The following is a 13,817-nucleotide window of genomic DNA, read 5'->3' as shown; positions in this document are numbered from 1 at the left end:
ATTAAAAAAAAAAAAAAAAAAAAAAAAACTTAAATGCCATATTCATAATTTAGAAATCGGTTTATAGTTGGTTTCCTGTAAATATGTTTATGTGTTCTTGATAAGAGCTGAACTTATTGTTTAATAAGAAGAGAAAAATAAAATCTAACGTTTTCAACCTCCAGTTTAAAAACAAAATAATATAAAATTATATCCAATATGTGATATACAGTGTTAATTAAACACAAGGGTAAGGGTGATGGACAATTAAATCATGTTACATAAATTGTGAATTTAAAAAAAGTTATTTTGACGTTTTTCTCAGGTTAATTAAAAAGATGAAGAATACGTTTGAAACATAGAGACTCAAAAACATGACCTTTATCTATCATCATGGCAGCTGAGAGGGCCTAGTAACAAACTTTGCGTTTCTTCCTCTGTACATCTGGAAATACTACAAATGAATCAGGATTTAATTTAAACTACTATTATCATACAAAGCTGTTTAAACATTTTTATCATTGTTATGGAGATCCTGGAGCTGACACAGAGTTTGAAATCTTTCTATAGATTTTCTCTCATCTGACTTTTATTTTAACAAGGAGGCTTTTTGGTCCATTATGTTACATCGCTGATACTTTAGTCTTTGTTTGTTACTTTGTTACTTCAACAAACTGATGTTAAAGGTAAGAATCAGAAGGAGCAGCGCTGCTCTGCCGCCTGGCCTCGGCCATCCTCACTGTGTTTGCTGCTCTCTACCAAAACGGATTTTATTCCAAAGCAAACTCAAACACATGACTGATTTAGTTTAGTTTCCTTCAATAAACATGTGGATAAGCACAGGAGTCATTTTCACTCCGTTTTGGGGGCTTTTGGGTCATTTTAGGAGACAAATGAAAGAGAAAAGCCGCTTCATGACCATGAAAATGTAACTTTAGACGTTTGTGTGAAGAAAATGAGGAGCCGTTCAGAGCTCCAGATGAGTTCAACATGGAGAGAAAGAAGTCCGACATGTGCTCCCTTCATGACAGCAGTCAGGGATTCTTGTGCAGTTAGTTTGAGCAGTTTAAGAAGTGAGAAGAAAACACAAGATGAGCTGTTTTCAGAGCCGAGGCGTGGTTGAGTCTCTCCGGTTCTCATGGTGTTTATAAAGACGCCTCCATGCTGTCTGCTACCAAACACTGATTCTAGTTGACTTGTCGTGCTGTGAACAGATTGAAGAGAAACGATGGCAGAAGAAGCTCCAGCAGCTCCAGCTCCGGCCAAAGCGGCCAAGAAGAAGGCCTCCAAGCCCAAGAAGAGCGGACCCAGCGTGGGCGAGCTCATCGTCAAAGCTGTAGCCGCGTCCAAGGAGCGTGGTGGAGTGTCTCTGGCTGCTCTGAAGAAAGCTCTCGCTGCCGGTGGGTACGATGTGGACAAGAACAAGGCCCGCGTGAAGGTGGCCGTAAAAGCTTTGGTGGCCAAGGGGACCCTGGTCCACACCAAGGGGACTGGGGCCTCAGGTTCCTTCAAGATGAGCAAGAAGGCAGCGGAGAAGAAGGCCAAGAAGCCGGCAAAGAAAGCCCCCGCTAAAGCCAAGAAGCCCGCAGCAAAGAAACCCGCAGCAGCCAAGAAGCCCAAGAAAGCAGCAGCTAAGAAGCCAGCAGCTGCTGCTAAGAAGTCTCCCAAGAAGGCCACCAAACCTAAAGCAGCGGCCAAGAAAGCAGCCAAGAGCCCCAAGAAGGCCACCAAGAGCCCCAAGAAGGCAGCACCCAAGAAGGCCCCCAAAGCCAAGAAAGCTCCAGCAAAGAAGGCTGCAAAGCCCAAAGCCAAGAAGGCAGCACCCAAGAAGAAGTGAGCTGTTCTTCTTCTTCTTCTCCACCCAAAGGCTCTTTTAAGAGCCACCCACATCAGTACAGAGCAAATATCTTTAACTAAGTATAGATTTATAATCGGTGATGTACCCTGGACACTAACATGGCTCACTCTGTTACACTACCACCTGTTTTGTGCCCAACACCGTAAGTGCAACTATATCTGGAATATAGCCACACACTTCAAATGCGTCAAAAGTCTCATAGGGAAATAAGTTACAAAACTGCTTCAGAGGGGAGGGGGCGTTTGGCAGCTGACAGAGCCAGAAGTGCACCAGATCAGAGTGATTAATTTCCCATCACTGCCATTTATAGATATTTAACTTTTAAAACAACACGTCTTTCTTACTTCTTTTATCATATGTGTAGTTTCATGTTTTCGAAAAGACGCTAGAAATTCTTTCACCCGTCACCCATTGTTCCTATAATGGCTTTGAACATAGAATAAGAACCAAGTCTTCTATCAATCTGTATTTCGATGGTAAAACACAACAAGCCAGATTTTCTTTTTTATCTCAGCTTCACAAGTTTCATTAAAAAACCGAATCAGTCATCCTATTATTATCTATATGATGAAACCTAACGGTCAACCTAGTATTGTGATTATAAATATGAGTAATTATCTATTTCCAAATCAACTGTTAAAGTGGTAGATTTTGTGCAAAAATAAAGAAGAACCGGTCGTAGTTAAAACTGAATTGTCTTTGATTATTTTCCATGTTTCTAATTCAGTAAAATGTGTCTACATTACAGAGGGGGTCACATTTTATTCCGTTGATAAACAGATGAACAATAGATGGAAATAGAATGGAGTAACGGACGGACTGTCGTTTAGTTTTGGCGGACTGTTTGAACTCTCCTGTCTCCAATCAGCAGCGGACACTGATGCGGGGGCTTATCTCCCCCCGCGAGGCTGAGCTCCAGGAGCAGCCCGACACCAATCAGAGAGCGGAGGTCTGAAGCAGCGTCACCGTTTCACTGCCTCTCCTCTGCTTTAAGAGCAGCTCTTCTCCGCTCTTTTAAGCATATTTCTCCTAGTCCGAGAGAAAGTAAGAGACGATGGCAAGAACCAAGCAGACCGCTCGTAAATCCACCGGAGGCAAAGCCCCCAGGAAGCAGCTGGCCACCAAGGCTGCCCGCAAGAGCGCCCCGGCCACCGGCGGCGTCAAGAAGCCTCACCGTTACAGGCCCGGTACCGTGGCCCTGAGAGAGATCCGTCGCTACCAGAAATCCACCGAGCTGCTCATCCGCAAGCTGCCCTTCCAGCGCCTGGTCCGTGAGATCGCTCAGGACTTCAAGACCGACCTGCGCTTCCAGAGCTCGGCCGTCATGGCTCTGCAGGAGGCCTCAGAGGCTTACCTGGTGGGTCTGTTCGAGGACACCAACCTGTGCGCCATCCACGCCAAGAGAGTCACCATCATGCCCAAAGACATCCAGCTGGCCCGCCGCATCCGTGGAGAGAGAGCTTAAATCCTCTGATCAATACACTCAACCCCCAACGGCTCTTTTAAGAGCCACCTCACTGTTACTCAAAGAGATTTATCCTGACAACCAGACAACTAAGTTTACGTATTTATGGTGTAATTTCAGTTTGATAAAGGCAGTTCTACAATGTTTGCTGTAGTTTGTCATCTGATAAGGCCAGGATAGTGCAATAGATTACAATAAAATTGACATTACATTTGGTTATGACATTACTTCTGTCATGTCCATATGGGTAGGCTGTGAATAACTTGTCCCTGTTGGAATAATATTGCTGATGTTTTATCTATGTCATATGTTTGGGTCAAAGAGTTTGTTGCTGGATCTTTTTCATACTTCACAGCTCACCATTGCCACAGATTCTCATGGAGTCACAGCATGTGCAGGTTTTATTCATCTAGTTCTTCGGGTCTATGGACTCCATCAGGCTACCGCTAATTTCATTCAACGAACAAGATCTCTTCGTCATCTCTTCGTCATATAAACTGCACAAAACCAACACCAAACTCAACCCCCATTTTAAGCATTATTGTTGTATGTAAGTATTTTCCTTATTGCGTATCATGTGAATATGGTTGAGGGTGGAGATTTCATAACTTACAAATGGTTAAAAAGACACACTGACCTCAAGACAAAAGCTTCCCTTTAAATTTACAAACGTTTTCATTCATGTTTATATCAAATGAAATCCCTCAGGTAGTAATGATTTTATTTTATTGTTTCTTTTGGAGATTTCAACACAATTAGGTATGTGCCGAGAGGAACATTTGCACTTCTAGTGCACATTTGTAGTATATTTGCATATGTGCAGGGTTCTTTTGTTCCTTTCCACCAGAATCATTTCCAGAATACTCACCTACAGGAACATGGTGGCGCAGCCACACGAAACAGATTAACATCAGGGGGTTGTTTCGATGGCATTTGTGTTTTTGATTAGAGTTCATGTGTTTTTGCACTGCAAGATTGGTCATATATTACTTACTATAATTACAGTGAACTGTGAGGCTTAAACACGAGGATGATTACTCTTTTGAATATTAGGTGGTCCTGAAAAGGACCGTTATAGTTAATGAGCGTGAGTTTACTTGGAGCTTGTGTACTTGGTGACAGCCTTGGTGCCCTCAGACACGGCGTGCTTGGCCAGCTCTCCGGGCAGCAGCAGGCGGACGGCGGTCTGGATCTCCCTGGAGGTGATGGTGGAGCGCTTGTTGTAGTGAGCCAGACGGGAGGCCTCCCCAGCGATGCGCTCGAAGATGTCGCTGACAAACGAGTTCATGATGCCCATAGCCTTGGAGGAGATGCCGGTGTCAGGGTGCACCTGCTTCAACACCTTGTACACATAGATGGCGTAGCTCTCCTTCCTCTTAGTCCTCCTCTTCTTACCGCTCTTGGTGGCCTTCGAGACGGCTTTCTTCGAGCCCTTTTTGGGTGCTTTCACGGTATCAGGCATGATAGTTTCTCAGTGAGTAACACAGAGCGGAATAGTTCGACCCTGCCCCGATCCCTGAATTTCTTCAGTCCTGGTGTAAATCACCACGCGCTGATGCTCACGTAGGATTGGCTGAAAATCGACCGCGTGGTCGAGCTCCAGAGGGAGGGAGGAGGCTGAGTCCTGTTCAGGGTGGTCTCCAGGAATTCAGGGTTAAAAGGGGGGGGGGGGACATGGTATATAGGAGGGAAAAAAACATTAAGGGACATGAAAAAAGATATGGGAGACTTTTTTTGAACAGTTTGAGAGATCTCTCAAAAGTAGATTGAAAATGTGATGTGTTGATGAAGCGGACTCAGCATAACGTTTACTCATTTAATCAGCCATCTTGTCAACCTTACATACAGCAAACTGCGGATGTGCGCTACCGTATCACAGCAGGGTCAAATTTAAACTAAGTGCTTTTCCATATAAAAGAACTATGTGGTTAATATACATTTATGTTTTTGTAAATGTGATAAATGTATTAGACAAAATGCAAAATAATTGGTTAATAAGGTCAAAATATAGATTAAACATTAGAATTATGAATGTTAAAGCTCAAAATATTGTATAAGAAGTCAAAATTATGAGTTGAAATGCTCAAAGTATGAAATAAATAAAAGTCAAAATCCTAAGTTTGAGTCCAAATTGTGAGATGCTACATTGATATGAAATTAAAACAGAAATTAATTTCTTTCCCCACATTCCTGACTTCTTATCTCCTTCCTTTTTCAGATTTTGTGACTCAACAAGGATATCTTTCATCAAGGATACGTTGACATTTTTTATACTTGAGGAAATCCGCAGACCTCAGACTGATGGGCCAGTCAGAACAGAAATATGTGATCATCTTGCGGGCCGGATTTAACTGTTCCAAGGGCCGGATTTGGCCCCCGGGCCTTGAGTTTGACACTTGTGATCTATCACTTAAAACGTTCCAGGGCAATGAGCTGTGGTTTTTTATATCTGCAGTTTTCCTCTTCCTGAAATGACAGAGGTTTGTAAAAACAAAGTCACTGTCTATCATATTGTGATGCATTCACTGAAGCTCTGCCCTCGACGAATAACTCCTTTCACGTTGGTAATCCAAGTTTTTTCACTGAATGAAGCACGAAAGAAAGAAAACACTCAAACATGCATCCCCACCAGCAGTAACGTTCCAGATATGGACAGATCAGTCATTATTAGCTGCCAGCCTGGACTAATTTAACCCCTGGTTCAGGCAAGTACACATGTAGACATCACAGGGAGCTTGAGCACCTGCCTTTTTTCTTTCTCAAGAGAAAGTGCCCTTTTTTCTCTGGGGCGTGTTTGTTTTTTTTTTTAAGAATTTCTATCTCTTATTATTATATAAATTTCTGCTTGCGCATGACTTCCCTATCAAATAAATGAATTTTTTTTTTTTTTTTTTTTAAATAAAGACTCCAAATAGCTGGTCAGGAGACGACGAGCTCTGGTGCGCTCTGTAACGATGTGGATTTCATCTCAATGCAGCCATTGGTGTTGGTTTTTCTGGTAAAGCTTACAGGACAGTTCTTTAGTGCTTCTGGAACATGTCTGATCAGTTTAATAACAGTTCATAACCCTAGTTTTATTTTCCTGTTCGTTATGTGTAAATGCTGAGTAGTGAGGATATGTAGTCCATAAATCAGGTATGGAGCCCTCATGGCATTTGTAATGAAAGAATCATCAGATCAAGTGAATACTCTGTCGATGTCATTAGCAACAATTGTACACAGGTATTAGCAGAGGTGCTCTTCAGTGGTGATGTTGGGTGGCTCTTAAAAGAGCCGTTTGGGGGTCTGCTGTGGAGAGGGGCAGATTTACTTCTTGGCGGCCTTCTCGGTCTTCTTGGGCAGCAGAACAGCCTGGATGTTGGGCAGCACACCACCCTGAGCGATGGTGACTCCTCCCAGCAGCTTGTTGAGCTCCTCGTCGTTGCGGACAGCCAGCTGCAGGTGGCGGGGGATGATCCTGGTCTTCTTGTTGTCGCGGGCAGCGTTTCCAGCCAGCTCCAGGATCTCAGCGGTCAGATACTCCAGCACAGCCGCCAGGTAGACGGGGGCTCCGGCTCCGACGCGCTCGGCGTAGTTTCCTTTGCGGAGCAATCTGTGGACACGACCCACGGGGAACTGGAGTCCAGCACGGGAGGAGCGAGTTTTAGCCTTGGCTCTGGCCTTTCCACCGGTCTTTCCTCTACCACTCATGGTTAGTTAGTCTTTCTGAAGTTGGGACTCAGAAAAATGATGTCTGAGAGCGGCCACAGCCCCCCTTATATCTCCGAGGAGCCCGCTCGTTTTCCTGCCGGGCAAATGAGAAAAGAGGCTTCCAGCAGAGCAGCAGAGGGAGGCTCCTCACTGACTGTTGGCGGACTGTTTGAACTCTCCTGTCTCCAATCAGCAGCGGACACTGATGCGGGGGCTTATCTCCCCCCGCGAGGCTGAGCTGCAGGAGCAGCCCGACACCAATCAGAGAGCGGAGGTCTGAAGCAGCGTCACCGTTTCACTGCCTCTCCTCTGCTTTAAGAGCAGCTCTTCTCCGCTCTTTTAAGCATATTTCTCCTAGTCCGAGAGAAAGTAAGAGACGATGGCAAGAACCAAGCAGACCGCTCGTAAATCCACCGGAGGCAAAGCCCCCAGGAAGCAGCTGGCCACCAAGGCTGCCCGCAAGAGCGCCCCGGCCACCGGCGGCGTCAAGAAGCCTCACCGTTACAGGCCCGGTACCGTGGCCCTGAGAGAGATCCGTCGCTACCAGAAATCCACCGAGCTGCTCATCCGCAAGCTGCCCTTCCAGCGCCTGGTCCGTGAGATCGCTCAGGACTTCAAGACCGACCTGCGCTTCCAGAGCTCGGCCGTCATGGCTCTGCAGGAGGCCTCAGAGGCTTACCTGGTGGGTCTGTTCGAGGACACCAACCTGTGCGCCATCCACGCCAAGAGAGTCACCATCATGCCCAAAGACATCCAGCTGGCCCGCCGCATCCGTGGAGAGAGAGCTTAAACCCTCTGATCAATATTATCAACCCCCAACGGCTCTTTTAAGAGCCACCTCACTACAAACTAAAGGGTTTTGTTTGCCTCTGGTCAGACTCCAAATTTATTTGGAGGAACTTAGTGTGTCTCCTACAAAATAATTTCTATCATCTTATAGTGTTGATTATTACTTTATCTCATAATAAACACACAAGTGTTACATTTACACCTGTTAGCCTATTATGTTTGTCTTTAAAATTTCCCAAGGCAAACAGCATAAAAGAATTTCAAATCTGACTTATTATACAGTGACTATCTGAATAATTCCTCTGTGACTCACTCTGCTCTCTCTTAGTCCTCTAATCTTTAAATCTCTCCCTTTCTCTCCCTGCTCCACTCTTTTACTCCTTGATGGAAGTTTGCTCCTCTGAAGAAAACATATAACAAAAGGATTTTTAGATTTATGACCATTATACTGCCACTAAAAGATCAAGTTTTATATGCGTCTTAGTCACATCAACTCTTGGCACCTCTGTTATCTTTTCTGTAACACAGCTCTATTATCTGATCAACAGTTTCATCTTCTGCCTCTTTGTCTTCACCTAAATTTAAAATCACTAGACTAGTGACTTCACTTCCTCTTCTCTCCTTCCTCTCTCGTTCTCTTTTTACCTTTCTTTTACTTCATGTTTCATGATTCCTCAAATCTGAATTCCACCTCAGGTTTTTCTGTAACAGTTCTCCCCTTCTTCTCTCTTGACTTGTCACACATTTCCTCCCTTTTTCTTTCCCTGATGTCATTTCACTCTCCTGGAGAATCTTCTCCTGTAAAAGCTATATCTGTGCTATCCTCATATTTTCTTCATAATTGTCATTCACTCAGCACCTGTATTTATTTTATCTTTTCCTCTACCTTACTCTGAAACTTGAACAACTACCAAAAAGTAAATCACATGTCAAAAGACTTTCACTATCAGTGACTGCACTTACATAACATCAGGGAAACAGTGATCAGTGATTTTTTTTTAAAGATCAAAGATTAACCAACAACCACACCCAACAGCGCTGGTACGAGGAGGACAAGCTCACAGCAGTGTTACCATGAAGATGAATGTGTGACTTTTGGAGTCTCTGTGAAGAAAATCAAAAGCTTTAACTAATGTGGTTAAAATAATTAAATCCAATAACAGCCAGGTCAAGCAACTCTGTGTCAAAATTAAGAATAAATGGGAAAATGAACTTGCGTGCAATATATCTTTAACTGATTGGGAAAAATGTGTAAAAACATACATCATACAACCAATTCAAATTACTGGAGAGAGTACATGTGGAAAGTTTTAATAAGATATTTTAAGACTCCCCTAATTCAAAGTAAGTACAAAAACAACACTACATCAAGATGTTGGAGAGAATGTGGGGAGCAAATGGCAAATCACGGTCATGTAAAGGTATTAGGGAATTTTGGGATAACTTGCTTTGAGAAATCTCAGACATTTTGTGTATCTCTCTGAATTATGACCCACAGGTTCTTCTTCTAGGAAAATTACCAGAAGAGATTAAGAAGACTGACTCTCACTTGTTTTTAGTTTTAAGAGCAGCTAGAATGAAACAAATTACAAGGCACTGGTTGAAAAATGACAGTTCAGTAAAAGCAAAATGGAAGGACCTTGTAAATGAGATTTTATGGAATGGAAAAAATTACAATGAAAATCAGAACTCAGCTCTGTTTTTGAAAAAAGATGGGAGTAATGGGAGAGATGCACAATGAGCAAAACTGCAGATGATTAATAGATCAAAATTGATGAATAGGAATGCAGTGCTCCATGTTTTTTTTTTGTTTGTTGTTCTGTTTTGTTTTGTTTTTTCTCTTCTCCTTTAATATTTAATGTAGACATGAATCCCATTGTTTGACTGCCTGCAAGCATGTATCCACTCGCTGCTTTAAGCACATGAAATAAGTTCCTTGGATGTCACCCATACTAATTATAATAATGATAATTAATTACCATACTAAAAAGTGGAGGAAGTCAATCAAAGAATGTACTATATGACTTTAATGCAATCTGCTATTTTATCAAAACTCAGTTACTATTATTATTATTATTACTACTTCGAGGATTTTTTGTATGTGTATGTTTATATATGTATGTGTACATGTGGGTGTATATATATACACATATTCTTTCTTTTCTTTTTTGTTCCTTTCTCCTTTTTATTGGTTGTGGTATATATATATTTTTTTTCAACAGTCTTGTATGTTTCTTCTTTGTGCACCTGTCAAGATACATTGTAATTTCTCATAATCTTGAAAAATGCACAAAAAAAGTTAGGGAGGCATGTAGATTTACTTCGTGTGGGGGTCTGGGCGTCCTCCCCCAGAAATCTTTGAGCTTTCAAAGCTTGATTTCCCATATTTCGGTGTGTTTTGCACTATTCTATTGATTTATGTATTATTTTTTGTTTTTTCTTTTTACTAAAAATGAAGTGACTAAATTAGCTATGAATTGCAGAAAAACGCTCAAGTTAATTGTTTCCCATGATTGGAGTCAATAAGGTCAGACTAAATCATCCTAACACAAAATCAGAATGTTTTATTGTTCCATTTCTGAACCTTTTCTTTATTTACACTCTTCATTAATATTTACTTGTTCTACTGATTTAACTCAATAATAGATTTATTTTGATAAAATGGCGTTGTGTCATGATGGACAGCTCTGAATACCTTCTACATATGTTTTCCCTCAAAAGACTTTCACTATCAGTGACTGAACTTACATAACATCAGTGAAACATTCGTGTTTATTTTCTTTCTCAGTGATTTTTTTTTAAGATCAAAGATTAACCAACAACCACAACCAACAGCGCTGGTATGAAGCCTGGCCTCGTCATCATCAGTGTGTTTGCTGCTCTCTAATAAAGCTGATTTAATTGTAAAATACACTCAAACAGATGACTGATTTAGTTCTGTGATCATCAATAAACATGTGACTCAGCAGGAAAACTCATTTCCACTCAGCTTTGATACATTTGACATCATTTTAGGAGCGAAACGAGGAGGAAAAGCTCACAGCAGTGTTACCATGAAGATGAATGTGTGACTTTTGGAGTCTCTGTGAAGAAAATCAAGAGAAGTTCAGAGCTAAACATGACTGAAATATGAAGAGAAACAAGTCCGCTGTGTGCTCCCTTCACTGACAGCCTTCAGTAAGTCTCCCACCTTTAGTTTGAAGACTTTTAGCAGCGACGAGAAAACACAAGTGGACCTGTTTAAGACCGGACAGAGGAGCCGTGAACGGCGTTGAGTCTCTACGGTTCTCGTGGTAGGTTTAAGTCCAGCTTCCCGCCCTGGATTTTCCACCTCTCTCCTCTCTGAGTGTTTGAGATCTCTCGTGTCGTGAACACATCTCCACCAAACGATGGCAGAAGAAGCTCCAGCAGCTCCAGCCGCCGCTCCGGCTAAAGCGGCCAAGAAGAAGAGCTCCAAGCCCAAGAAGAGCGGACCCAGCGTGGGCGAGCTCATCCTCAAAACTGTGGCCGCGTCCAAGGAGCGGAGCGGGGTGTCCCTGGCTGCTCTCAAGAAGGCTCTCGCTGCAGGAGGCTACGATGTGGACAAGAACAAGGCCCGCGTCAAGACCGCCGTCAAGAGCCTGGTGGCCAAGGGGACCCTCACTCAGGTCAAGGGAGCCGGGGCCTCTGGCTCCTTCAAGATGAGCAAGAAGGCAGCGGAGAAGAAGGCCAAGAAGCCGGCAAAGAAAGCCCCCGCTAAAGCCAAGAAGCCCGCAACAAAGAAACCCGCAGCAGCCAAGAAGCCCAAGAAAGCAGCAGCTAAGAAGCCAGCAGCTGCTGCTAAGAAGTCTCCCAAGAAGGCCACCAAACCTAAAGCAGCGGCCAAGAAAGCAGCCAAGAGCCCCAAGAAGGCCACCAAGAGCCCCAAGAAGGCAGCACCCAAGAAGGCCCCCAAAGCCAAGAAAGCTCCAGCAAAGAAGGCCGCAAAGCCCAAAGCCAAGAAGGCAGCACCCAAGAAGAAGTGAGCTGTTCTTCTTGTCATCTACACGTCCTCAACAAAGGCTCTTTTAAGAGCCACACACAACAGTAAAGAGAATAATGCATCCTTTAATCAACTCTGGGCATTGCAATTGTTCCAGAAACTGTTGAACCGCTGATAATCACAATCAAAATGTAAAAATATAATAATATAATATATAATACATTATAATATCAACCCCGTCCCTCCCTTTGTAGCTTTTAATGGGCGCTAACATTCAAAATGCAGCTCTTCATTACGTATTCTTCAAATATGATACAAGTCTGAATAATGATCACATACAACATTACTTAAATGTCACCTTCAATCCCTGGACCTGAGTCAAACGGACTTCACACTGTTTGACATATTTTTGTTGTTGGCGGGCTTTTCCTCACACTGAGCGCTGATGAGACGCACAGCAGAGGGACGGGAGGTCAGATCACACTAGTGAAATGTTTCTTCACATTACTGCTGCATGTGTTTCATGTAGACTTGACGCTGACAAACGATGTTTCAGGATATTTAAATGAGCGGTGTCCAAAATATTGATAATCAAAGACTTCTCGTTGACCCCATGATCTGCTATTGTTCTGGTGCTCGCGGGCATTTCAAGCAAGCAGAGCGCGCGCAGCTCACACTTGTGCCTGGAGTTCTTTAAGCAGCGGGAGAAATCCTCTCCAGCAGCACCAAGCACAACCAGAAGCTTGAAAATGTGCTCACATGTGGTGAAATAAGTAGATGACATTCTGAGAATGGCCCAATATTCATCGCGTCGCACTTGTGGGATACAGTGTCAGTGAATTTCCCCCCTTACAGGGAAAAAAGTTATTGGTGTTTCAGCATGCCTACGACGTGCAGAAGCTTGTTAACGTGATCATCAAATGTCGCAGCTATTATTCGCTACATTCCATCTCAAGCTATCTACACCACCATTTATTCATTTTAATTGATGACCCACAGATGGAAAACGTCTCTTGATGTATGTGGTGGGTGGTCCTGAAAAGGACCTTTGGGTTTCTCCAGCTGCTTAGCAGCGTGAGTTTACTTGGAGCTGGTGTACTTGGTGACAGCCTTAGTGCCCTCAGACACGGCGTGCTTGGCCAGCTCTCCGGGTAGCAGCAGGCGGACGGCGGTCTGGATCTCCCTGGAGGTGATGGTGGAGCGCTTGTTGTAGTGAGCCAGACGGGAGGCCTCCCTGGCGATGCGCTCGAAGATGTCGCTGACAAACGAGTTCATGATGCCCATAGCCTTGGAGGAGATGCCGGTGTCAGGGTGCACCTGCTTCAGCACCTTGTACACGTAGATGGCGTAGCTCTCCTTCCTCTTAGTCCTCCTCTTCTTGCCGCTCTTCGTGGCCTTCGAGACGGCTTTCTTGGAGCCCTTCTTGGGTGCTTTCACGGTATCAGGTATGATCGTTTCTCAGTCAGTAACGCGGACAGAAATAGTTCCTCATCAGTCAAAGGTCAAAGGTAGTCTTGAGCCCGGAGGGACAGTTCAGGGCCTGTGCCCTTTTCTGTCCATGGTAGGGTTGAGATTCTGGCTGAAGAAGAGGGAGGCAGAGGACTCGAGAGGATGAGACACATGTGAGTACCAAGGAAAAAATAAATAAATAAAGAGGAGAGAGAGAGAGAGAGAGAGAGAGAGAGAGAGAGAGAGAGAGAGAGAGAGAGAGAGAGAGAGAGATAGGGAGAGAGAGGGCGGGGGTGTTGAGGGGTGCTTGTTTTTGTTTTGTTTTCTATTTATTTATTTATTTTGAGTAAATGTGAATGTGAATGATCAGAGTGTGTGCATGCTGTGTAATGTGTGGTGTGGTATTGTATGGTGTTGTGTAGTGTTGTTTAGTGTAAGTTCATGTTGTGTGTTGTCTCAGGCAGCAGTGATCAGGGTTATGGAGGGTTGGGAGGCTGGGGGTCTTTAAACTGAAGGATGAGTACAGAGGGGTGTTGACTGATTGGTGAGCTTCTTTGATGGTTTTCCTGAGGGCGGGGTTTTGTGAGGCAGATGAGATATACTTGATGGCTATTGCTTGGTGTCGT

The 13,817-nt window shown here is 43.7% G+C and overlaps 4 protein-coding genes across 4 annotated transcripts; 2 read left to right on the top strand and 2 right to left on the bottom strand.

The window, feature by feature from the left end:
• The first annotated feature begins 1,181 nt into the window (after positions 1-1,181).
• LOC121508137 (histone H1-like) lies at positions 1,182-1,816 on the top strand. The gene has a single exon (XM_041784718.1). The coding sequence runs from the start codon at positions 1,208-1,210 to the stop codon at positions 1,814-1,816; it is 609 nt and encodes a 202-aa protein (XP_041640652.1). The 5' UTR covers positions 1,182-1,207.
• A 2,579-nt stretch (positions 1,817-4,395) lies between these two features.
• LOC121508139 (histone H2B type 1-O-like) lies at positions 4,396-4,769 on the bottom strand. The gene has a single exon (XM_041784720.1). The coding sequence runs from the start codon at positions 4,762-4,764 to the stop codon at positions 4,396-4,398; it is 369 nt and encodes a 122-aa protein (XP_041640654.1). The 5' UTR covers positions 4,765-4,769.
• A 1,770-nt stretch (positions 4,770-6,539) lies between these two features.
• On the bottom strand, positions 6,540-7,010 carry LOC121508138 (histone H2A). The gene has a single exon (XM_041784719.1). The coding sequence runs from the start codon at positions 6,990-6,992 to the stop codon at positions 6,609-6,611; it is 384 nt and encodes a 127-aa protein (XP_041640653.1). The 5' UTR covers positions 6,993-7,010; the 3' UTR covers positions 6,540-6,608.
• Positions 7,011-11,170: 4,160 nt separating this feature from the next.
• On the top strand, positions 11,171-11,853 carry LOC121508714 (histone H1-like). Its single transcript, XM_041785742.1, has one exon. It carries the CDS (start codon positions 11,171-11,173, stop codon positions 11,783-11,785), a length of 615 nt encoding a protein of 204 aa, XP_041641676.1. The 3' UTR covers positions 11,786-11,853.
• Positions 11,854-13,817: the final 1,964 nt, after the last annotated feature.

This window comes from Cheilinus undulatus, linkage group 4 (genome assembly GCF_018320785.1).
Source record: "Cheilinus undulatus linkage group 4, ASM1832078v1, whole genome shotgun sequence".
NCBI classification, from domain to species: Eukaryota; Metazoa; Chordata; class Actinopteri; order Labriformes; family Labridae; genus Cheilinus; species Cheilinus undulatus.
The sequence above is the reverse complement of the archived record's forward strand: the minus strand, read 5'-3'. Positions and strand labels throughout refer to the sequence as shown.